The following is a 27,170-nucleotide window of genomic DNA, read 5'->3' on the forward strand; positions in this document are numbered from 1 at the left end:
CTATAATTAGGAGGTCAGTTGAACAAGAGCGTACCTGGTAAGCGCTTTCTCAGTAGTGACTCAAGCTACCCTGCATTCCTGTAGCACTGCCTAGTTATTGCTCCACAACTTTTCAATGGCTATCCCCTCCCTCATGGAAATCTACATCCTACCACTAGTTAAGGCTTTTAAAATTTTTATTTCTACAAATGTACCACACTTGCAACAGTTCAGAGCAATTAATAGAGGTGTCGCATCCCCAATACACCCTTCCCCATCTTCAGCAACCCAGAGAAAAAAGCACCACGTTTCCTAGGATGAAAATACAGTTTTGTTTGTTCACATGGGGGAAGAGATGGGAACAAAACAAGAATTAGATGTTGTTTTTTTCTTCTTCCCATCTTCAGGTGCATTTTTTTTTCTATTTGCACAGATCATTGTAGGATTCTCACTTTTGTTAAAACACTATCAAAACAAAGAGTCTTGTAAAATATTTGCACTTTGACATATGAACAATTCTATCACTTTATTAAGGAGTAGCTTTTTTCTTTTGTCAGTTTTGAACAGATTGGAACAGAAATCTATTTTATTTTCTGAAACAAAATATGCATTACTATATGTAGCTATGTGGCAGGATAATTATTCTGTTGGAGGGATTAAATGCTGTCAGAATGAAAATGGTTACCAAGGAGTATTTCATAGCTAGAAAGTTGGTAACTAAACTTTGTTAAGAGAACAATTATTTTTGTTAATATTTTTCCTTCATTTCCCAGCTACACAGAAAACATCTCTGAAGTGCACTTTCCCAAGTGTAGTTAGAGAATAGGAAGGAATGTAAAGTTTTTTTGTTGTTTTTAAATTTTTATTATTTTTAAAAACAGCCCTTAATAACATTTCCTTCCATTGATTCTACTGTAAACTCTAAAAAGCCTTTTTAAAAAGCAAATTTTTACACACTCAGCGGGTGAAATGTTCCCACAAAAAAAAAAAAGCGATGAAAATGGCAATCAGATTAATCTTTTCCCAGGTCTACTGATAGCTAGATAGGATAGCTGTTTATTGCACACTAATGAAAACAGCTGACTTATTTATTTTAAAAAACAAACAGGTTGTTCATCTGTGCTAATGCATTGCTGTGCACCCTTAACTGAAGTTGCTCTTAACAACATGTCAGAAAACAATGGATTCAAAATCACACTTATCCTTTGCACAACAGGTGCTTAAGTGTTTCTACTTTCTTTGTCAAGAAGGGGAAAAAAGTGATGCCAACATCTTTTTCTTTTTCTTTGCCTTCTTCCAAACATTACGGATATTTGCTGGTTAGATAACTGTTGCAGAACCAAAAACGTAATTCACAATGAATGCCAACCTCATACTTCCAAAAGGAAGGCCTCCCAACTAGTCCACTTGCTGAGCTTAACTGGTTTCACGTACTGTATTCTAAAAAAGGCTGCTCCTGTTCAACTGACCAGTGAGAAAGGACTGGACTTCTTTGAAATGGGAACTGGAGCAACACAGTTTGTTATAGTGTTTTTGTTTTTGCTTTTTTTGCTTTGTTTTGTTTCATTTTATGTAAAAATTAACTGTCCGATTCCACCTTATATGGAGAGCACTTGTTTGTTCAGCTAAAAGGGACCCCCATCATGCCCCTTTGGGTTTGCTCAGTCAGCTGGTTTGTGCAACAGTGGCAGAGTCACACTGATAGAGTGTGCCCATTCATTGTGATTACACAGACAGAAGCAAGCAGATGTTGTTTGCTTAAGGGGAAGGGGAAGGGGAAGGAAACTGGAAAGGGAAGGGCTTAGGGAAGGAGATGGTTTCCATGGGCAGAAGGGACAGTTAGGTTTTTCTTTTTTTTTCTTTTTTTGTTTTTTTTTTGTTTTTTTGTTTTGTTTTTGTTTTGTTTTTGTTTTTTTTGTTTTTGTGGTTTTTTTGTTTTTTTGTTTTTTTGTTTTTTTTGCTATGCCATGAAGTCATAGCAACCATTCCTCTAATAGAAACTGACAGGACATAAAAGACAGAACTATCAGATGAACACACACAATGACTAGAAATATATAGACAGTGAAAAGACTTAGTTTAGCTTTGAGAAACCATCCCAAAAAATAAGATCCTGTATTAACAAGTGCAAAAAACAAACAAACCAACAAAAAGGAAAAACAAACAAACCAAAAAGAAAAACAAACCTCAAACATTAAAACACAGTGTATAAAATGGTGTGAGAAATTTAAATCACCATACAGCCTTTTAGTCAATAAAAAGCTGTGTTTGTGTCCTTGTTGGTTGGATTCTGGCCCATCTTTTAAATTTTACCCCAAAGGCCTTGCAATAAGTGATTTAAGGGTAAAAGCACCCAGTTTCTGTTACATTTTACTGCAGTTATTCATTTCATGTGGGCCTGCTGAGTGTCTATCATGACATATCCTTTCATTTATTCCTCGTTAGTTGAATTGTCGTCCAATGTGGTAATGCTGCCAAAGCCCAGTCCTGTTGTGTTCTGTGCTGCTGAGACTGTCAGTACTGTATGCAAGAGAATCAATACCAGCACACACAGTTTGAGTCTGCTGTTGCACAGTCTTGATGCTGAGGAAACTGTGAGCGATGTCCTGTGACACGATTCATTTATATTTGTAGTCCCTTTGGATTCGTTATCTGACAATAGTCCCCATCTGACATCACAGCATTCTGGTTCTGCATTGGCTGGAAAGTTTTCATACAACCCTATAGAATAAAAAAAAAAAAAAAAAGAGAACACAGAATGAATGACAAGTTGGGGGGAAGGAAGATGCAGTAGCAAAATGGGGCTGATACCTCATGATTCCTCTGCCTCTATGCTATAAAAAGTGGAGATGTGATCCTTCATTCTCACATATCATTTTCAAGTGCTCATTAGGCATAAAATAATTACATTCAGTTTTCAAGGAAAAAACCCAATAGTTAATATAACACCTTATATCAACATCCCATTTAAACATCACGACCCTTTCAGGTATTATTATCCTTATTTCACAGAGGAAAAGATGGAAGCTCAGATTGGTTTACTCACTTGCCAAGAGATACAGCTAGCAAGTGTGTGAAATGGGGATCTGAAATCTTTCTGTTGCCATGTCCAATACTCTATGTGTTGCCACTTTGAGATGATACTTGTACCTTCCCATTAGTAACTCACGGCTCCTTCCACTATTTCTTTCCTCATCCTTTGATAGGGAAATTAATTAGGAAAACATCGGTGATTTATCACATGGTAAAAATCACCAGATGAATCATATATATCTAACTATCTCACTAGATAGTGGAAAAGTCTCTTCATATGGAAATCAGCCTTTACCATCCCCAATCACCTCAAACAAGTATTTCCTTGTTCTACAGATGACATGGACTATAATCACAATCCAGGAAAGTTCAAGGGTATGATGAGTGACTTTATGTGGATCGTGCAGACAGATGTGGTTAAATTTGTTAAAGCAAATTTTGTGATTTGAGATCATTTCCAGAGATCATATGCCACCCAATCATAACTGTTCAAAATGTCTCTTATGAAAGAAAGTGAATAAAGTAGCATTTAAGTCATTGTTCTACAGGTAATGTGCTCAACCACTTCACAAACTTCTTGAGTAATGTGTCTAATTCCTCATGCCACTTCTCACAGCATCTAATATAATGCTTTGTATGGAGTAGCTATTTAATGAACACTGGTTGAAGTATTGGCACTGAAAAGCATACATCTGTAACCAAATGAACTAGTTAATGTGATGTTTAGAGATATTGTGTGCATGCAAATATAATTACGTAAGTGTTCCATGTAAATTCTAAAATGAAATGTGAATATAATTTGTCACTTATAAGTCTAAAGACTAGATTTTTAAAAATTTCATTGGTATAGGTAATTTCAAGTTCACACCTACACACATAATTTGTTGTTTGTTTAGCTAAAAGGGACCCCCATCATGTCCCTTTGGATTTGCTCATATTTGTACAACAGTGGCAGAGTCATACCCATAGTATGTGCCCATTCATTGTGATTACATAGACAGAAGCAAGCAGATGTTTGGGGTTTTGTTTTTTTTTTTTTTTGGTGGGGCAATGGGGGTTAAGTGACTTGCCCAGGGTCACACAGCTAGTAAGTGTTAAGTGTCTGAAGCCAGATTTGAACTCAGGTACTCCTGACTACAGGGCTGGTGCTCTATCCACTGCACCACCTAGCTGCCCCATGTGCATGTCTTTATATGTGTGTATAGCACTGTTTGCCTGTTTCCAGTCTTTTCCTTTTCTCCATTCTGCATGACAGAATGAACTAGATTAATCATCCTAGAACAATTCCCATCCCCCCTCTCCAAAATCCCTAACCTTCTATGACTCTCCATACACAATTGAATAATTCCCGAAATCTTAAACCTGGTATTCAAGGCTACTCAATCTATCTCAAACTAAACTGTCCCACTTTATCTCCCACTTTTTTCCTTCATGAACTCAGCCAAATTGGCATATTCTCTATTACTTGAAAACATATAGTTATCTACCTGTCTTCACACTTCTGTTCTTCCATTCATTCTACTAGAAATAAACTCCAAATTATCTCCACTTATAAAAATCATACTTATCCTTCAAGGCACAAATTAGATCTCACTTCCTAAATGAAGCCTTTCTGATCAATACAGAGGACACACACTTCTCTGTCTAAACTACTATGGAATTTCTTTTATAGAAGGAGCTAATCAGAGGAGTCCCAGATCAATAGGTTGAGCTAATGAAGTGGTGAGCCTTGTTTGGGACTTTGATTGTTTCTTATCTATTTAGGATGAAATGATGGGCCTAAGCTGTTGTACATTAATTTCTGATGAAAAGATTGGCTATTGAGGGCTAGAGTCACCTCTTTGTGCTGGTCAATAAAGATGAGAGTCAATTAAAGAATGGTCTCTTTCCCCACTACTTTTTTCTTCTTTTGTTTTGTATTGTTTTCTTTTTCTTTTAAATTCTGGAGAGATCTTGAGAACTGTACAGCAATTGTGAAATTATAGATCTTTCAAATAAGAAATTATGGTCTCATTAAAAGACCTCAACTTTGGCTCTCTGTTGATAACCCATCCAAATGGAACTAGTTAGTACAGCATTTATAAACCAAAGGAAAATCTGTTATTCAGCTTTGTATATGATTACATAGTCATGGGTAAAATGAAATAAAGATGTTTGTCAATATAATTATAATTTTACCTGTATTGATGTTGTGTGTTTGTGGATTTCTTTTTTTTTTTTTTGGTGGGGCAATGGAGGTTAAGTGACTTGCCCAGGGTCACACAGCTAGTAAGTGTCAAGTGTCTGAGGATGGATTTGAACTCAGGTCCTCCTGAATCCAGGGCTGGTGCTTTATCCACTGTGCCACCTAGCTGCCCCTGTGGATTTCTTTTTTTTTGTTTGTTTTGTTTTGTTTTGTTTTACGGGGCAATGGGGTTAAGTGACTTGCCCAGAGTCATACAGCTAGTAAGTGTCAAGTGTCTGAGGCCGGATTTGAACTCAGGAACTCCTGAATCCAGGGCCGGTGCTTTATCCACTGCGCCACCTAGCCGCCCCAGATTTCTTTTTAATGGTAGGAAGTGTCTTGAAAAATGTTTCTTTGTCCTGATCTCTTCTCTATCCTATGCCACAACCCTAGTTCAGGCATTAATGTCCTCTAGTATAGTCTACTGCAAAAGGTTCGTGACTGGGTCCCCTGCTTCTGGACTCTCTCATCCCTTATCCACATTCCACAGAGGGGTCAAACTGATATTCCTAAAGCATGGGTGTGACTACATCCTTCCTCCTGCTCAGAATTCTCTCCTGGCTCTGTATTGTTGTTAAGATAAAATAGAGGGGCAGCTAGGTGGTGCAGTGGATAGAGCACCGGCCCTGAATTCAGGAGGACCTGAGTTCAAATCCGGTCTCAGACACTTAACAGTTACTAGCTGTGTGACCCTGGGCAAGTCACTTAACCCCAATTGCCTCACAAAAAAAAAAAAAAAAAAAAAAGATAAAATAGAGACTTGTCTATCTGACCTTTAAAGCCCAAGCAATTCAGCTCCAGATTACCTTTCCAGACATGTTACTCTCCTTCATGCAGTCTTCTTTCCAATCAAACTGACCAACTTGCTGTTCCCTACAGAGCACATATCATTTCTCACCCCTATGCCTTTACATAACCTGTCCATATTTGGAACATTCCTCTTCACTTTTGCCAACATGACTTCCTTTAAGGCTCAGCCCAGGCATCATTTCTCACTTGAGGCCTTTCTCCTTTTCCCTCACCTCTGCACGATCATTAATTTATTCTCTCTGCCCATTGTTCTTCTTCTTTTTTTTTCTTTTTTTTTTTTTTTTTAGTGAGGCAATTGAGGTTAAGTGACTTGCCCAGAGTCACACAGCTAGTAAGTGTTAAGTGTCTGAGGTCAGATTTGAACTCAGGTCCTCCTTACTCCAAGGCCGGTGCTCTATCCACTGCACCACCTAGCTGCCCCTTCTCTGCCCATTGTTAAAGACTGTTAAGAATTCTCTGGGCAACTAGGCGCTGTAGTGGATAAAGCACCGGCCCTGGATTCAGGAGGACCTGAGTTCAAATCTGGCCTGAGACACTTGACACTTATTAGCTGTGTGACCCTGGGCAAGTCACTTAATCCTCATTGCCCCACAAAAAAGAGTTCTCATGAACTTGTCTTTTTGAGTTGCCATATTTGCTAGAAACACTTGACCCAGAGCATGCAGGAAGTCCTGAAGGACAAAGTAACCCCTTCTTGAGGGGACATAATTTGTTGTTTGTACCCCAAACTGAACTCCCTGTGTGTCTTTAGGAATTAAGACAGGTGACAACCAGTCTGCACTTGACTTGTGCAGCTGGGTCCTTGTAGATAAGGAGGCCAACATATCCTCATGGTCTAGCAGTTCTTAAATTGTGATTAATTGTTGACAAATGGTGGTAACAGTGGGAAATGATAAGAGAAAGTGATTCAGACTGGCCAGAGGCTTCTGAAGCAGGGCTCAGTATCAGCAGGGGATTTTCCCCCCACTGATATCAGATCTCTGGTTTGGGAAGTTTCACTTCTCCACTCATATCTTGGACTCCCCTCTCTTTGGGTTGTTCCTTATTTAAGAGGAAGCAGGGTGTTCATAGTTAAGGGGGAAAAGGTAAGGCCTTGTTTTTTTTTAAGGATATCCAGTTGAAACAGATTTGAAAATCCAATCTAGATAAGTTGGATAGATGATGATAAAAGTTATCCTAGCTAGGACAAGATTGGATTTTGTTGTCCCTGGCTTGGAAGACTCAGCCAAAGAGAGCTTTGGAAAGAACTCTATTACAGGTTATCTGACCTTTTTGGATGGCAAAAGGAGGTTAGGTTTTTGGCTTCATGTCCAGAGTGCTTTGACACCATATGAAATCACTTTATATTTAATAATCTTTTTATTTACTCATCTGTGTACATGTTGTATTCCTCTGCAGTATGTAAATGCACTAAGGTAAATCACCGTTTAATTATTGTCTCTTAGTTCTCAGTATTTTGCACAAAGGGGATTTTTAATAAATGCTATTGTTTTTATGGCTATGCAATAGACATTGATTACCTATTTATATGAATTCTTTTCACTTTCCCCTTACAACCTTGAATTAGAGATTCCCTTTACCTTTCACCATTTTACATAATTTTCAAACTCAAGAGTTGGTAGGGACTCCATTAACCATTTAGTCCAACCCAACATAGTAGGGACATCTCCAGCGTGGAGCCATCTCCTACCAAGGGCCTCTTGACTTCCTTGGGGCTATGCCTCTAGCACCAGTACCATTCATTTCTTGGTTTCCATCTTGGATATTATCCAGCACAGTCCTGCCTAAATATAAGACCTCTTCTGCTTCCTTCCTCACTCACAGGGTCTTCTCCAGCTTGTTCAATTTCATTGTTCCTAAGGTGTTCAAAATCTGTCATTAGATACATTGTTCTCCCGGCTCACTTCACTCTGTATCATTTCATATAGGTCTTCCAAGGTTTCTCTGAAATCATCTTATATTACAGTAGTATCTTATCACATTCATATATTGTAATTTATTCAATCATTCCCCAATTTATGGTAGTTTCTAGTTTTTTGCTATTACAAAAAGAAACTGTTCTAAATAATTTTGTACATATGGGTTCTTTTCCTCTTTCTTTGATATTTTTGGGATAAGAGTCTAGGAACTTCTCTTAGCTAAAGAGAAACCTTCTACCTACACCATTGGATTGTACCTATCATTCCTAATTTCCAAAAAAAAATGTCCATATCTTTCTTCTTTTTTTTTGTCCATCTTTCTTATCCTGAAAAAACAATAATAACTTTACTTGATCCTGTCATTGTTACTATCATACTATATCTCTCCTCTCTTTTATTGCTAAAATCCTTGAGAAAGTGTTCAATACTTGGCATTTCCACTTCCTCTCCTCCTAGTAGTAGGCTTCCGCCAGTCGCAGATGACCATGGTTCAGCGCCTTGAAGAGCCACAGGCCACAGTGTGGCTCTTCAGTTCGCTAATGGGAGCTATCAAGACTTCATATTTCTTTTGTTCAGACTGCTCTTGGGTGTGAAGTTCATTTCACTCAGCAGATCTGTTGAATGCAGCCCCTGGTGTCAAGCCCTATGTCAGTCTGGCAAGTGACTTATAACCAGTACTGGTACTGGTACTGGCTCTCCTCCTACTCTTTTCTAAACACAAACTTTCAGTGGAGACTGCTTGTCTCCAAAGTTAACAATGGTGTCATATTTGTCAAATGTAATATTTTTTTCAGCCATCTTTATGTCTGATATTGAACTTATTATGTTTCCTCCCAAACGCTCCCCTTTTCAAACTTTCCTATTACTATATAGGGCACTAATATCCTCTTAGGCATTCAGACTTGAAACTTAGTTTTAACTCACTAGCTACCCTGCCCCCCATCCAATCTGTTGCCAAGTCTTGTCAATTTTACGTTCATAACATTTTTTTTTATGTGCCTCCTTTTGTCCTTTGACATTGTCACCACACTGGTGCAGACTCTCATTTCTTCACAACTAGACTATTACAATAGGGTGCTGATTGGTCTCCCTCCTCCAGTCCATCTATCAAATTTATGTTTCTAAAGGCACAGGTCTGACCATATCACCACTGCTCCTCCCCACCTTGTAATCAATAAAGTCCAATGGCTCCCTCTCACCTTCAGGAAAAAATGTAAAACATTCTGATATTCAAAACCTTTCATAGCCTGACTCCTTCCTACTTTTCTATTATTCTTACACATCAGTCTTCCCTCCCCTTCATGTGTCCTGTGATTCAGTGATACTGGTCTCTTCACTGTTCCTCAAACAAGATATACCATCTCCTAACTCCATGCATATTCACTGGCTCTATCCCATGCCTGGATTTCTCTTCCTCCTCATCTTCACTTCCTGGTTTCCCTGACTTTTTACATCTCAGCTAAAATCCAACTTTCTACAAGAAGGCTTTCCTGATCTCCCTTAAGGCTAAAGCCATCACTCAGAACGATCTTCAATTTATTCTAAATAGTTCTTGTTTATACATGGTTGGTTGTTTGTTGTCTATCCTGCCTAACATTAGACTGTGAGCTCCTTGAAAACATGACAGTAAGCACTTAATAAATGCTTGTTGACTGAAGAACTATTTTTCATATCCTTTAAAGGCAACCTATTGTGGACTAGCTTTTGTTCAATGTTATTTTCCTGCATTCTGTTTTGCTTTGTTTTTGTTGTGATATGTTCTCTTGATCTCTAGTTATACCATATAAATCCTAATAACTAGTTTATTGAAACCATTTCTTGTTCTGTGCCTGACTTATTCATTCAGCTTGCATATTATTAAAATATATCATTTTCTATCATATATAGCTGATAGATCTTGGTCTAAATAAATCAGGTTTGGTTTTAAATTGGGTTATAATAATATATCATTTTAGAACTGGTCCTTCAATACAACTACCTCCTATTTTCCATAGACCTAAGTACTCTCCCCCATCCCACAAATCCTTCAGTGCTTTGATTGATCTATGAAAACCATTGGTGTGGATAGTCAATATGTGTTTTTTAAAGGCAAACCACATTTTATTAATCAGCAGAAAATGATTTAAGATTTGTCATAAGTATCAGATAAGTAGAGATAACTAAAAGTTTTCTCTTAATTGGATAGGGGTATTAGAAGAAAAATTATGTCATTTGAAGAGTATTCATCATTATCACAGAAAGGCACATTTTGCCAACATTAGGTAAGTGTTTCCAAACGTTTATCCCCCTTTTTCCCCCTTGTGTTTTTGTTAGGTGGAGTTAGAGAATTTGCTAAAGATAAGACAGAATCAGAATGTGACTCATTAATAGCCAATCATGAGATTGGTCTGGAAAACATCTTCAAAATGGCATAAATAAACAATTATGAAACCACATGGGAAACATAGGTAGAGGGGAAGTGCTAGTTAGGGCCAGAGCCATTTCTATGGCTTCATTTCTATCAATCTTGCCACCCAAGCTATCACAAAAACTTATTGCTCTGCATGTGTTTGCTATCATGTATTAGAGAAAATAGCTTTTAAGATATATGCTTAAACTTCCAGGATATGACTTCTATGTTTGGTTCCATTGAAATAGTGCTGATATAGAGGCAACATTAAAAATACATATCACTAGTTACCCCAAATTACACTAATAATAAAACAAATAAAATTAAATAAATTAATTTTATATTGTATAGTGCTTTTCTAGCATGATCACACACATGCTCAGCAGGGGCTGAGTTATCCTGACCTATGTCTTGCCCCTGGATTCAGATGGCTCTGGAGGAGAGAGTCTGAGGACTTTGTACAGCCCCACCTCACTTAAATCCAATTCACTGCAAATCATGACATCACCCTCCTGATGTCATTGGTGCTCTTTGAGAATGAAAGACCAACAACAATGTATGCTGGGCAAATAAATAAAAAGTTAACTTCCTTTTGTGGATAGACTAGAGAATTTCATGAAAAAAAACCTTTCTGAATGCTTTTGAACATCCATAAAAACATAAAACATATATCTCCTCATTGATTCAATAAAAAAAAACATGCAATAAAGTCTTACACACACACACACACACAATTTTTATAAATATCTACCTAAGGATTGATTATTTCTGTGTCATGGGCATTAGAATTGGAGATGGGCAAAATATTACTGTAAAGTAAATTGCTATTAACAATATTACAGTAAATGAGAGAGGCAGCATCATGCAATGGTATCAAAGGACCCATGTTGATTTCCTGGCTCTTGCCTATGTGACCTTGGACATGACTTCTTAAGGCCTCAGTTTCCTCATCTGTAAAAGACTGGGGTTGGATTGTATAATGTCCCTTTTTGCTCTAAGTATATGAATCTATGAATTAGTTGGTGGCATATTCAAACACTATTGAACATATATAAGACCACTTTTTGATCAAATTATATTAAAGGCACATAAATACAGGCCCTTATATCATACAGGGAAATGAAAATGTGAATATTTCTGAGAATAAAGTAACATGAGCACACAAGAAATGTACATGGTGGGGTTCACTATTCTATAAAGCCAAGGGGGGAGGCTGTACATTTTAGTGCACAATGTACTTGCTGTAGGGGGATGAAAATTGCTTTTAAAAAACTGTAAATGATCCTAAATGAAATTAAAAACACAGGCCTATGTTTAAAAGACTCAGCAGAGAATTTCTTTGTTTAAGTAGTCAATAAGTTGAGTTGCTTTTCCCTTGTACATCATGCAGAAGTATAAATTAGGTTTTCAAAAACATTCTGAGACTAAGCAGAGAATTCTCATAGTCAATGAATGGTAACTGAAGTCAACTAGAATTTTACTGGAAGGGCAAAGATTGCTTGCAGTCAAAAAGAATACAATTTAAACAGAAACTTAATACTCATAGAACTAAACCCCACATTTCACATGACCGTTTCCCCTATATTGTTAAGTATACATTTTTAAAGGTTATAGAGAATTCCCTATAAGAAAATAAAGCAAAGATTTCTTACAAAACCTTCTCTATTGACTTGTACTAAAACTCCAATGAATTCCTTATACCAGGCTTCTACAATTGGGCAGTGGAAATTAATTTTTATATTTTTTGACTTACATTTTGGAAAATAGGTTGTATGTTCTCTAACTTACTATTCATGATACTATATAAATAATCTTAATCTATCACTATGATCATGTTCCTGCCCTACTCAGAAATCTTCAGTGGCTTTCCAGTTCTCGCCAAATAAAGTTTAAACTGCTAACCTTGGTTTTCAAGACCTCAAACATTTGGTTGCAACTCACATACCTATACTTGTGTCATATGACTCCCTTTCATATATTCCTGGTTCTATGCCAAGTGAAATCCACTCCAATTTCATGACCTTACCCAGTACTCTCTTGTCTCCATGCCTTTGTTCATGTTTTGTTTGCATTTATTTAATCCTTGAAATGGATGTAGAGGAGGAGAGAATTAGAATAAGACTTACTTTCTTCTATTGTCATTGGCCCAAGGAGTAAGTACTGGGTTGTGGGAGAACAGAGATTGGTGGAAACAAGGCATGCATGTATTGGGCTTCTATAGAATAATTTTATTTCTTTAAAAATAATCACAGCAGCAGTGGTTTCTGGATATTGTGACCAAGGGGTCAAAAATGCTGCTAGAACTTTAAATGCGCTTTAGCCTGGGCATACAGATGCCTGAGAAAGAGAGTTTTGATTTTAAAAAAAACACTACTCCTAGAGAGGTGTGGAGACTGCCTTCACCAGGGTTTTCAACTCTACCAATGCTACAGAGACTTCTCATTGTTCTTGATAGCTTTGCTCTTTGCTATTGGACATATCTTTGAGTTCCACAAATGTCTTCATTTGCTTTGTAATTAATGTGGTCTACCTTAATAATTATTTGTTCGTAGCTTTGGTTGCTAGAGATGAACTAATTGAATACTCTAACAATGCACTAAATTCAGAGATTCCAAGGTGGACTATCTGGTTGAAAAAAAGAGGAAGCAAGTAGAGTATTAACTTTATGAACATTCAAGATTGATCTTGAGTCTATGCCAGTCCAGAACTCCTCTTGGAAACAGTTCACACTTGAAAGAGATTCTAGTCCCCCATTTCTCATAACACCTTGCCTGGACCTATCCTTTGAATTTTATTACCCTTCTTTATAGCATAGTTATTATGAACATGATATAGTACTCTACTGGAATATCCCTTCCCAATTATGTTCTACTTTGTATCATATTTAGGGTCAGAGATCATAGATCCCACGACCGCTCCTTAATTGATTATTCCCACTTTTGTTAGCCTTGCCAATTTGCAAGGTATGAGGTAAAGACCTCAGGAAACCTCAGGTCATCTGATAGACTACATTGACTCTAGCACATCATGAATTATTGTTGAATTAAATTGCATATGTGCGGGGGCAGCTAGATGGCGCAGTGGTTAAAGCGCTGGCCCTGGATTCAGGAGTACCCGAGTTCAAATCCAGCTTCAGACACTTAAAACTTACTAGCTGTGTGACCGTGGGCAAGTCACTTAACCCCCATTGCCCCCCCCACACACAAAAAAACAAACAAAAAAAAAAGAAGGAAAAAAATTGCATATGTGCTATTGAGAAGAAAAATAAGTAAAAGGTCATCGTTAGGGAGATGAGGAATCTCTGAGGGAGGGAGAGTCATGACTTCTGAGAAATAGTAGTGTTTATAAATGATGATATGGAACAACAGTTGTCACCAGGAAAGAGGTTATCCAGTCATTGTCAGAAGCAGATGGGGTGAGTGGCAACCTCTCTGAAGGGTATTGTGATATTCTAACCTAAACAATAGAAATGTCTGTGCCGTGTATTTGGAATTATTAGAAAAAGAATGACTAAAATGTCCATATACTTTGAAAGAGAGATTCTATTGCTAGGTATACACATCAACAAAGTCAATGAATAAAGGAAATACACCATATATCCCTCCAAATATTTATAACAACACTTCTTGTGGTAGCAAATAACTGGAAACAAAGTAGATGTAATTGGGGAATGCCCAAACAAATTGTAGTATAGTAATGTAATATAATATTACAATAGAACATTAGAAGGAAATCCATTCACATGTATCTGCAAAGCCCAATACCATAGTGATGAGCATATAACATAGGATGCAGAGGACCAATGATTTGCAGATAATATAAAAATGTGTAAGATTTATACTATCAATGCTATAAAAACAATTGATTTTTTAAAAGAAAAAAAGGATGAGGATAGATAATATATGGAAAAGTTAATCAAACTACTGGAAGAACTAGAAAGAAAAATTGTAATTTCAAAAGACTTAAACATGCCCCTTTTATACCTAAACAAATCAAGCAAAATAATAAAAAGTTAAAACAAAGAATATTTTGAAAAAATAGATATGATCCATGTATCTAAGGAAGAAATATTAAGCCCAATACTCATAAATAATAATGTAATGGAAATTGAAATCAATAAGGAAAATTTGAATAAAGATTTTAAGCCTAAAATTAGCCTAAAAGCCTGAAAAAATTTTATTGTATTATTTTGTTATATGCAGCATAATGGGGAAAACTATTTAACCACATAAACAAAAGGAAAAGAAAAGATCAATAAATTGTATACAAACTGGAAAAATAAAAAATTAATAACTTAACCACTGAAAACTCTCTTAACACTGATGAAGAGATCAATAAGGCTAAAAATAAAAGAATTTGAAGAAAAACTAAATTACAAAAATAAAATAATGAAATGAATTTCTATTAAATGAAGTTAAAGGAAATTATCAGAAATGATTATACACAATTATATGATGACAACTAAAAACAAATGAAATAAAAATAGAAAATGACCAGGATGACATAAAATGAAATAGATAATCTAAACCCATAGTCTTGAACCTGGACAACTTATAAAAGAATTCTCAAGGGAAAAAAAAAGTCCAGGCTCAGTGGGATTCACAAGAGAACTTTATAACAAATATTTAAAGAATACTTAATCCTAATAGTGTATTGTTTGCAAAAAAAGAAAAAAAATACCTCATTAAATTCCTTCTAGTAGACATATGTTCCTAATACTTAAAACTATGAGACATAATGAATATTCATGCAAAATATTGGATAAGATATTAAAAAGGAGCCAATGGCAATATATTTTTAAAACTTCACTATGACCATATTGCATTTATGCCAGGATTAAAGGGATGCTTGAATATTAGGAAAACTATAAATATGTTAGATCTTATTATAAATAACAAAAACAATGAACATCTTGTGATATTAGTAGATATATAAAAACTTTCCAAAAAATACAAGCTTTATTTTATTTTTGTAAAAACAACAAAAACAAAATTTAAAAAGCAGAGGAATAAATGGATATTTCTTCAATGATAAATAATATCTGTAAAATAGTTTTCATTATTTGTAATAGAGTAACATTAGGATATTCCCCATAAAGAAAAAAGGAAAATCAAGGATGCCCATTGTCTCTATTATTTGATATAGTTCTAAAATTGCTAACTTTACCAGTAAGAAAAGAAAAAAAATGAGAGAATAAGTATTGACAGAGAAGAGACAAAATCACCTCATATGCAGACAATATTTTATTTTACTTAAAGAACCCCAAAGATTCAATTATTACAAAAAAAAATCACTAAATTCAATAAAGCAACAGATAATAAAGTAAACTCATAAAGGTCTTTCTGTTTATTGTTAATGAAAACTGAAAGAATACACAAAAGAAATACTACTTAAGCTGACTACAAAATGAATAAATTACCTCAAAACTGAAGTACTATGACATACTCAGGATACCCACACATACATATATGTAAATATGTACACACACATATATATATTTCCAACTATATAACATTCTCTCCAGAAATAAAAGAAGATAAATAATTGGAGTCATTCATTTTTGAATTGTTAATCTTCAAATATGTAATAAAAATGTAAAATATTCTAGATCAATCATAGATTTAGTGATACCCCAATCAAATTGCTTTATTAATTCGTAAAAGTAGTAAGAAAATTAATCCAAAAAACTCCCCCCTCAAAAACAACAACAAAAAGATCAAGTGGAGGAGGAAATACTGAGAAAAGGTAGTAATGAATAGATTGACATTTCCAGATCTCAAACTATATCATAAAGCAGTAATCATCTACATTATTCATAACTTGTTTAAAAACATAAAAAAAAGTCAACAGCAGACTAGGTAATAAAAAATTGATAGCAACCTAGCATTTGCAAACCAAAGAAAATAAAAATACATGGATAAGGACCTCCTATTTTATTAGAACTATTGAGAAAACTAGTAAGCAACTTGGCAGAAATTAGCTTTAAACTAATATCTTACATTGTCTATCACAATAAACCCCAAAGTGTTATGTAATCTAAATATTTAAAAAAAAAAGGTCATTTTAAAAAAAAGAAGAGGGAAATGGATGAAAGTACCTTGCATAACTATGACTTAGGGGAGAATGCTTAGCCAAATGAATGATGGAGGTAATCTGAAAACATACAAAAAGGACAAATTCTGTTACATAATATTTAAATACTTCTCCATAAAATCGATGTAACTAGAATAATGGATGCTGCTGATTGTAAAGGAACCTTTGCAGCAAATATAAAAGCTCAATATTCAAGGACTATGTTGATCAATGTAAGTATTCAAGGAAAAAAGATTGGATGAAGGGTTAAAGGATATAAATATTTTTCACAAAAAGTCAATAATAATACTAAAGAAAGCTCCAAATAATAATAATAATAATAAGGGAAATGCAAATTAAATTTTTTCAGGTTTCAATTTAAACCTATCAAATTGTCAAAGATAATAAAACAAGGGGCAGCTAGGTGGTGCAGTGGATAGAGCACTGGCCCTGGAGTCAGGAGTACCTGAGTTCAAATCCGACCTCAGACATTTAACACTTACTAGCTGTGTGACCCTGGGTAAGTCACTTAACCCCAATTGCCTCACTAAAAAGAAACAACAAAAACACATTTAAAAAGATAATAAGGGGAACTTTTTTCTTTTTTGGCGGGACAATGGGGGTTAAGTGACTTGCCCAGGGTCACACAGCCAGTAAGTATCAAGTGTCTGAGGCCAAATTTGAACTCAGGACCTCCTGACTCCAAGGCCCGTGCTCTATCCACTGCACCACCTAGCCTGGCACAGTGGATAGAGCACGGGCCCTGGAGTCAGGAGGTCCTGAGTTCAAATCCGGACCCAGACACTTAACACTTACTAGCTGTGTGACCCTAGGCAAGTCACTTAACCCCAATTGCCTCACCAAAAAAAAAAAAAGTTAAAAAAGATAATAAAACAAAGGAAACGGTAAATATTAAAGGGATTATGGAATAACTGGCACATTAAAGCACTGGGCATGGCACTGAGGGTGGATCAGTGAATTGGCCTGGTAGTTTTAGAAAACAACTTGGAATTGTACAAGACAATTCATTAAACTGAAAATATCCTTTAATTCAATGACATAAAGGACAGAGAAAAATCCCTATATGCACACAAATGTTTATAGCAATCCTTTTTTTTGACAGCAAAAAAATCAGAATCAAAGTGAGTGCCCATTGATTTGTGAACAGCTGAACAAAGTGGTGTATATTTAATGTAAGAGAATATTATAGGGTCACAAGAAATGATAAATATTAAAAATTCAGAGAAATTGTGAAAATTCACATAAACTAATGAATCTGAAAGTAAGCCGAATCAGGAGAACAATAAGCAGAGTGATGCAAAACAATGTAAAGGAAAAAAAACTTGAAAGATAGAACTCTGTTCAAGGTAGTGACATGTGATGATGTCAGATGAGGATGAGGTATGTTTTCCTCTTGTAAATAAAGAAGATATGGACTATAAATGCAGGGTTCTATGTGGAAGAGTAGATATCTGGGAAAATGGTAATATAAAATCATCAATATATATGTATTTAAATTTTTTAAAGAACTGAATATTTTTTAAGGAGGTAGAATAATATAGGGAATATATTGAACAACTGATTTTTTTTTTTTCAGGGCAATGAGGGTTAAGTGACTTGCCCAGGGTCACACAGCTAGTAAGTGTCAAGTGTCTGAGGTCACATTTGAACTCAAGTCTTCCTAAATCCAGGGCCGGTGCTTTATCCACTGCACCACCTAGCTGCCCCTAACTGAAAATTTTTTTAAGGGCAACAAATAGAGAAAAAAATACAAAGCAGTGCCTTTGTTCTGAGACGGTAGTATCAAGAGCAATAAAACTCAAAACTAAAGCTAGTGACAAATGCTATGGATAATATAAAAGAAATCTTGTTGCCATGTTGTTAACCTGGCAAGAGCTATGGTCACTGCTCAGGGGGAATGAAATAATGAGAGCAAATAAATGAGCAAGGCAGAGCATCTTAACTTATTTTCCTTCTGTTTTCTCTCCCAAGGAGAAAATCAGTCAAACTTGGAAGGACAGAACAAACATGGTTAGCAGAGAATTTAAGTCCAAGATTAGTGAGTTGATGAGAGTACTAAGATGTCCTCAATGAGTTCAAGTCACCAGCTCTGGATGAACTAACTCCCAGGAAGCGGAAAGAACTAGTGGATGAGATAATAGAGCCACTGCTGTCAGTAATCTTTGAAAAATCATTGAGAATTTGAGAAATGTGACGGGACTGTTGTTTTTCAGTAGAATCCGACTCTTTGTGACCCCATTTAGGGTTTTCTTGTGTGGAAATTTATTTTGATTTGGGGACCCTGCCTTTGGGCTGAGATTAAAAAGCCTTAGGATTTCAGGGTTTTTTTGTGTGTGAGGGGCTGGTGCCCCTCCCCCTCCACTTCACCTGAGCAAAAAAAGCCCCATGGGCTTTTCAGGCCGCCAGGTCAGACCCCAGCTCCCTATGCCCTGAGGGGAGCTGCCTAGGAGATCCCAGGCTTGTCCTGCCAGGCCCTAGCATAGTCCATGCAGAGGTCCCAGGCACGCAGCAGGGGACACGGGCCCCTTAAGCCCCACTGGGCACAGCTCTAGTGCCGCTGACAGATTAGCTTGGCATGTGGTGGTGGGGACGGTGAGCCCAGGTTTCACCTGGGAGAGCGGGTTAATAAAAGGGGGCTGACAGAGATGGAAGAGAGGGATATACAGAGCTAATGAGAAAGGGGGTGGGGGCGCCAAAAGACTAGGAGGACGTGAGGATGCCGGAAGATTAAGAGGAACGGACAGAAAGGGGGCTGCTACAAGGACACTAAGGAGACTAAGGCTATGTAAAGAGAGGGGCTGACAGAGATGGAGAAAAAGCTAAGAGCAAGGAGGCTAGAGGATGCCAGAGCACTAAGAGAAGGCAAGGAGGTCGGTGAAAGAGAAACACAGGAGTTCAGTGTGGCAGTACGGAGAGGAAAGTTAGATGGTAAGGGGGGGTCGACAAAGTAAAAAAGGGCTTGGAATTAGAAGAAAGGAGCTGAGAAGTGAAAGCGAAGCAGGAAAGCTAGAGTGAAGGAGAAAAAGAGTGAAAGTTGGAGAAAGCTGGAGCATACCCTAAGGCAAGAGGCAGCAATGGCCCATATTATATTAAAAGCAGACAGGTTGTATAATTTGCATTTCTTAACCCTTATTGTTTACATCGATTTTTATAAATAAATTCTGCTTTGATTATTTAATTAAGAGGCTTCTTAAACTTTTGCTTATCAATTTGGGAGCAGTGTGGAGAAATCTTTAAATGGCCAATACTAAATTGGTAACAGTCAAAAAGCCAGACAGTCAAAAGTCCCCAGATTAGTTTTCCAGTAAGATTAGGCCTCCCAGTCAGATTAGTCCCGTAAGTAAGTTAAAATATTTCTACACTTGGCAAAGTTATTGGAGTGGTTTGCCATTTCCTTCTCTAGCTTAACTTACAGATAAGAAACTGAGGCAAACAGGGTTAAGGGACATGCCCAGGGTCACACAGTTAGTAAGTGTCTATGGTCAGATTTGAACTCAGGAAGATAGATCTACGTGATTCCAAGCCCAGTGCTCTATCCCCTGCACCATCTTGCTGACCCAAGTAATAACAAGGTCAGATTTGAATTTAGGTCTTCCTGAATCCAGGCTGAGTATTTTATCCACTGTGTCACCCAGCTGTTCCAAGATAGGATTAGAGACAGATAAATATAAGAAAAAGCTGAGTAACTTATAGGTCTATATCTATAAGCATTTATTACCAAAGGAATTATACTAATCCCTGTGTTCATCCTTATCTAGTTTATTCACGATTGGTATATTTAAATAAACCTGGTATCTGCTTACCCTAGACTGGTGGATTTTTAAAGATCACTGGCTCTCTTTGTTTGTTGCTGAATATAATATTTGGGGATCTCTAATGTTCAGGAACCTCTTGGGTCATTTAGAGCCCTAGAATGCCTAACCTTCTCCTGTTTGGATTTCACCTATGCCAGGGCTTATTCCAGGATCAGGACAAAAAGGATCTGGGTGACTCTGTCTGCGACATAGACTGGGACATGTTCCATCTTATCTTTATTTAAGTAAGTTATAATATAAATTCCCTCAGAGTATGAGCTTTATCTCCCCTCCTTAAATCCCTAAAGGACTGATATAGAAGGCTTGTATTATTTATATATTTCTAGACTATAGCAGAGAGTTAGAGACCTTGGTGTCTACCACAGTTCTGTGTTTGTGGCTTTGTGCTTGGACTTAGCCCATATTACTAATTTCTTGTTTTTATCATTGCCAGAGATCACTCCTAACGAAAAAAATTAAAAAGTATGTTCTTGCTTAAGAAGACCTCCCATTATATTATATTTCCATGTATTATTTGCTCTTCTGCTCTGTAAGCAAGGCACCCTGGAATCCACATAGTTTTACATTGTAAATCAGGGACCCTTTTGTTTGCTGCTAATGCTCTTGGGTATCCATTGTATCACCCACATGCCTTTTCCATTTCTAAATACTTGGTAACTGTACCTATGTGAAGGAAATACCCAGGAAAACAGGAAATTATGTAAATGGTCCTGTGGCTGCAGTGCTTCAAGCTATGAGGCATAATTGAAAAGACACTCAGTATGGCTAATGCTTTGATCAACTGCAAAGCATTTACAGGACCAGCTCTATTTCCTGATTTTCTTGTCAGAGAGAAACCCAGACTTCCTATGTAATCAAAGAATGTATGTAGACATACTCAGGTACATAGCACTCCTGTACATACAAGTACTGCCCAATAGTTTAAAATCATTGAAACTCCTCCCAGATATTCTGCCTTAGAAAGGGAGTATGGTTAATTTTAAATGTCAGCAAGACATTCTTTATTTTATTTAAAACATGGAAAATGTAAAACACTTTAATAAAAGAAAGTCATCTGTGATTTTCTTCAAGCATGCTTTCAGAAAACGAGGGCCAAAAAGCACGCAATCTTACAAGGAGTGTGAACATAAATAATAGTAATAGTTCACATTTACATAGCATCCTAGCTCTGGCAAAGTATTTTCCTCACAATGGTGCTGTGACATAGATAGAACTGATTTCCTTTTCCTCATTTTAGAGATGAGGAAAGTGAAGATCTAACATGTGAAGTGGTTTATAGAAGGTCACCCAGCTACTAAATGTCTGAGCTGTGATACCATTCCAAAAGACAATAGAATTCATATATTCAAATCCTGTTATACTTGGGTACATAGATCTGGAGTCAGAGGGGATTTCAGAGACCCTCTAATTTTATTTTATGGTTAACAAAATGGGCCCAGAGAGGTGCTGAGAGTAGTATCAGATGTAGGATTTTAGCCCACAACCTCTGACTCCACAACTAGTATTCTTTTCTTTGTATGATGCTACACTTTAAGGTAATCCAACAGGGATGCTGGACGTTATGATTCCCAACAGGGATGCTGGATGTTATGATACCACTACATTTTTGCTGCTCATTGGGGTCAATAATTTCATTCATCTGCATTAAGGCTGCAAATGACTTTAGGTAATTTCCAAAAATTCAAATCCATCCTTAAAAGACAAAGATTCGTGGATAGAGGACCGGCCCTGGAGTCAGGAGTACCTGCGTTCAGATCTGGTCTCAGACACTTAACACTTACTAGCTGTGTGACCCTGGGCAAGTCAGTTAACCCCAATTGCCTCATTAAAAAAAAAGACAAAGATTCATAACAATTGAGGATATTCAGCAGAGTTGACTATCAGGTCTGCAGTGGAAAATTCAAAATTTCCCCTATTTATTTAAATTTTAGGAGAAAAATAATAAATCCTAATTCAAAAGAAGCTAGTGTTAGCCAGAGACAGTAAGATGAGCAATTTCTAAGCCTAGCAGCTAGTAAAAGAACAAGAAATACATGACATTCCCCCGTGCCCCCATCCTCCTTCACTGCCCTGCAATATTTTATATGGTTAACCAGTTCTTCCTGCTTGATTCTTCTCTCTTCTTTTGGCTTCTATGATAATGTCCCCTTCGGTTCTCCTCCTACCTCTTTAACTACAACTTCTTTCTCCCCATTGCTGTTGGCTCTTCATCCTCATTCCTTTCCTTAAATTTTGGTATCCTTCAAGAGGTTCTCCTTGGCCCTCTCCTCTTCTTCCCTCTTTCCTGCACTATCTTCTTGCCTGCAGTCTCTCCTCTCTTCAGTCTATCCTTCTCTACTATTGCACTTATTATCTTTTAGATGCTCTGCTCTAATCACCTTACTTAGATACTCTAATTGCTTCTCACAGTCTGTGGAATAAAGTATAAAGTCATTAACCTGACTTTAAGGCAGGACCTTCTCTTCTATCTCTGTCACCCTCCCACCAATCAATCAACAAAAACGTATTAAGTGCCTACTATTTAGGAGACTTTGTATTAAGCTCTGAGGATACAAAAGAGGAACAAGACAATTCCTGCCCTCAAGAAGCTTGTAATCTAATGAGGGAGACAACACTAACAAACATATACACAGAAAGATACATATGAGAAAAATAATAAATAATTAAAAGGTAAAGCCCTAAGAATAAGGGAGGTTAGGGAAGGCTTCCTGTAGAATGTGACATTTGAGTTTGAACTTAAAGGAAGCCAGGGAGGTCAGTAATCAGAGTGAAGGAGGTAGAGAATTTCAGGTATGGGGGTCAGAGAGAGAAAATACAAGGATGTGAGAGATGGAGTGTCTTGCTTGTGGAACAGTCTGAAGGCCTTTACCCGTCAAGGGCACAGATAGGAAGGAACTTTTACTGGAACTGGGACTTTTGTCCCACTAACATCTATTCCTCCATCACTAGATGCATGACAGTATCCACTTGGGAAGTGAATTTGAAGGCCTCTTTGTCCCAGAAATAACTACCACTTTTTTTTGGGGGGGGCAATGGGGGTTAAGTGACTTGCCCAGGGTCACACAGCTAGTGTCATGTGTCTGAGGCCGGATTTGAACTCGGGTCCTCCTGAATCCAGGGCCAGTGCTTTATCTACTATGTCACCTAGCTGCCCCAAACAACTACCACTTTTGACAAAACTATATACTTTGTTCACTAAATTTTCTGAGAATACAACAAAATCTCAGGTCTCTGGAACCAGACTCATGCCAAACTCTCATCTGGACCAGAGTCTCAGATACCAGCCCTCTTTCTACTAGGCCTTAGGTTAATGCAAGGACCTTATACTCAAGGCCTAATTACAAGCCAAGTACACACCTCACATTGAGGTGCAGTGGATAGAATACCAAGCCTGGAGTTAGGAAAACTCACTTTCCTGAGTTTGAATCTGACCTCAGACACTTAGTAGCTATGCAACCCTGGGCAAGTAACTTAACTATATTTGCCTCAGTTTCCTTATCTATCAAATGAGCTGGAGAAGGAAATGACAAATCACTCCAGTATCCTTGCCAAGAAAACCCAAAATGGGGACACAAAGAGTTGGACATGACTGAAATGGCTCAACAACAACAATAACAACAACAACATACTCCACATTCAGGAAATCTTTTAGGTGTGTATCATCCCTTATTATCTTGGTATGTAGCAAAAAGAACCGATATGTTGTAGGAATTTTGTCAGGTACCTGGAGCCTTGATTACCAGTATTTATTAGCTCAAGTACCCAACCTGATTACCTTGCTGTCTCAACCTCTTTGCCCTGTGTGTTTAAGATTGTGCTGCCTGGCTCTGGTTTCTGGCATCACAAGATCCCGGAGGAGCTATCCTATGGCTGGCAAGCCTTCCCTGCCCCCTCCCCCATTTGCTGTACATATAAACTATTTCCCCCTAAACACTGTAATTGAGGATTGTCATCTATTAAGAGGAAAATCTTTTTCCCTACAACCACTTTCCAATTCCCATCCACCTCAGTCCTAACCTATCTACCCTCTTCTGCCCAGCAATTCCATCATGTCCTCTGGAACACCTCTTCTATTATAAATGTTCCCTCATGTCTTTTCTTCTTGCATTCTTTTCATTGTTTTATACTCAAAGAAATCTGGTTCCTTTAGAAGAGAGTGGGTTTTCCTTCTCCCATGATTCCCAAACACACTGGACCAGGATGATTAGAAAAATGCCTTTCTCCTGTGAGGGGCTAAAATCCTAGCTATGATGTCTAAAATCTACTAAAATGTAATGAGTGGTCGCCTTAAATTAGAAGCTTTAGCAAGAGTTTAGACTTTTAAGTATTTATTAAAGTGCAATCAGAAGGTGGTGAGGAGAGAGAGAGAGAGGTAAAAGGCAAATTTCCTCTAACTATCTAAATAGACCCCAGCATCCGACCCCCCAAACTGAGGTCAGGAACCCAAGAGACCAACGTTTCCATGGCTACTCCCAGAAAGGGCCATCTACATACACACAGCTCCAAGTTAATTGGCTGGCAACTTTGATTGACAGGACCCATGAGCAAACATCACTTCCTGACGCCAAACTGACCTTCGAAACCCCAGAAAAGGTCACTTCCGGATGCTAGAGTCACATGGTTTCTAAATCACATGCTTTCTCCTTATGGTGGAGCTTCCCTGCAATATCTTTCCCAGCAGAGGGTGTCATTCCAATTCTCACACTCCTCATTCCCCCTTTCAAACTATTCTGAAAGTGGGCAATCTCTTTGAGGTTCATTTTGTGATATATCTATATTGCCAAGTCCATACACTTGTGGTAGATACCTACTGGCTTCCAGGTCACTCTCCCTCTTTTCTCAGATAGATCATAGTCTTTCTCTCTACTCTAAATTCTATCCTCCCATTTAGGTATTTTAATATGCATGTTAATATCTTCTCAAAATTCCTCAGTTCCTGGCTAATCAGCATTATCAACTCCTATGGCCTATGTCTTCTGTTCACCTCAGCTAATAGGGATCGTCACAACTTAGATTTCACAATAAATATGCTACCTTTATTATCTGGAACTCAAATTATGGCTGCCTAATATCCCATCTCTCCTTCTAACTCACTTCATAAAATTTTTCTTCATCTTCATCATGACCTCTGATCCTTCTACCATTCACTCTACTCAAAGTCCATAATCACTTTTCTGCTCTCGCTTTTAGTTTACTATTTCAACTCTATAGTCTTGTACATCAAGGCATCTTGTCTCCCATATTTTGCCTAATACTAATTGTGGTTAACCCCATTCCCCTTTTAATTTGACTTCTCTGTTCCTTCTCACAATTCTGGTAAATGCTTCAGGGGGAAATCATACAAACAAGCGGGCTTGGTTCACTGCTAATTTATTTATCTAATCTGAGCAGGGACCAACTATCACAACTATCTTTTTATTCTTCTCTCATTTACTTATACCCGCCATAGTGCTTGTCCCAAATCTCTTCTTTACACTTAGAGTCACCTCTTCCAACCTTCCTTTCAACAATAGATCTTGTCTTCTACTTTCTTGAGAAAATCAAGACCATACTTCATGATCACCCTCTTCTCCCCAATTCCACATCTCAAATCCCTTCTATGTTGTCTTAAATGGTCTTTTCCTTTGCCCTAGTCTTTGAGCACTTCTTCTCTTTGCCAAGGACAACACTGCTATTTATTCTCTTTATTGTATACTTCCATATCTCCACTAGGAATACACCCCTTTCATCATTCCTACACCCCTACTTTAATCTCTCATAATCTGCTGACTTTTTTTCCACTTCAAGCACCTACGAACATTCTCCTTGTTCCTGAGGGAGTAATTTCACTCAAATTTGGAACTGCCATCCTTGGGTCTAGCCACCTTAACTGGTGAGGAGAACAAATTTAAGTAGCTTATTCTACCTAGTTGGTCCATGACCATTAGGCCAGGCCATGATTCACATGTATTCGTGTATCCTCCCCAGCCAAAATGCCATATGCCACGAAGCCTCTTCACTCTAAGCACAATCACAAGCTCTGCTAAACCTCCTGTTTTCCATCTTTTGATCTCTTCCTCTAGGTTTAATAATCACATTGATAAGGCTATTATTGTTCCTGGAAAGGGCATATGGCTCAACTCCACTTCCCAGTGCTTCCAGATGCTCTTCATGCTCCCTTTTTCTCTCTGTCTCTCTGTCTCTCTCTCTGGCTTGATAGAAAGAGTGAGTGAGTGAGTGAGTGAAAGAGAAAGAGAGAGAGAGAGGAGAATCAGGGAAGGAGAATGTGTGTGCACATCTTATTTATCCTATCTCCTATCTAGCATCTATCCATCTATCTAGCCTTTATTAAAATGTAAGCTCTTGGGGGCAGCTAGGTGGTGCAGTGGATAAAGCACTGACCCTGGATTCAGCAGGACCTGAGTTCAAATCCGACCTCAGACACTTGACATTTCCTAGCTGTGTTCCCTGGGCAAGTCACTTAGCCCTCACTGCCCAGCAAAAAAAAAAAAAAAAAAAAAAAAAAAGTAAGCTCTTGGAGACTAGAAACTTGTACTTTTAATTTGTATCCTCAGTACTTACCAGAGTGCTTAGAATACAGTCAATACTAAGTAATTTTTTTATTCATTCAGTAGATATTTAATAAATTATTGCTAAATATGAATTGTAAGCACAAATGCCATTTTAAGCTCTTTATTCTGAGTTTACACTCTAAAAAAGAAATAATAATAAACCAAATTCTTCAAGTAACCTAGGAGGTTTTCTTGTTTTGTTTTGTTTTGTAATTCTCTCCTTTCCTTTGCTTTCATGAATATATTTTCTTGACATACTATCAGCATGTTTCTTTAGAACAATTAAAATAATTACAATTAGGTATTGGGTTTAAGGGGGTGCACACCTGCATAGCCTCTGGATTATGCTATAAAATA

At 37.3% G+C, this 27,170-nt stretch overlaps 1 protein-coding gene across 1 annotated transcript in view; it reads right to left on the reverse strand.

Annotated features, from left to right (window-relative positions):
• Nucleotides 1-961: 961 nt before the first annotated feature.
• NALF1 (NALCN channel auxiliary factor 1) overlaps nucleotides 962-27,170 on the reverse strand; it is a 755,018-nt gene continuing 728,809 nt past the window's right edge. Inside the window, exon 3 of the mRNA XM_043993065.1 lies at nucleotides 962-2,700. Within this exon, the coding sequence (XP_043849000.1) occupies nucleotides 2,411-2,700 (290 nt within the window). The 3' untranslated portion in view covers nucleotides 962-2,410. The remainder of the gene's footprint in view (nucleotides 2,701-27,170) is intronic.

This window comes from Dromiciops gliroides, chromosome 3 (genome assembly GCF_019393635.1).
Source record: "Dromiciops gliroides isolate mDroGli1 chromosome 3, mDroGli1.pri, whole genome shotgun sequence".
Lineage (NCBI taxonomy): Eukaryota > Metazoa > Chordata > Mammalia > Microbiotheria > Microbiotheriidae > Dromiciops > Dromiciops gliroides.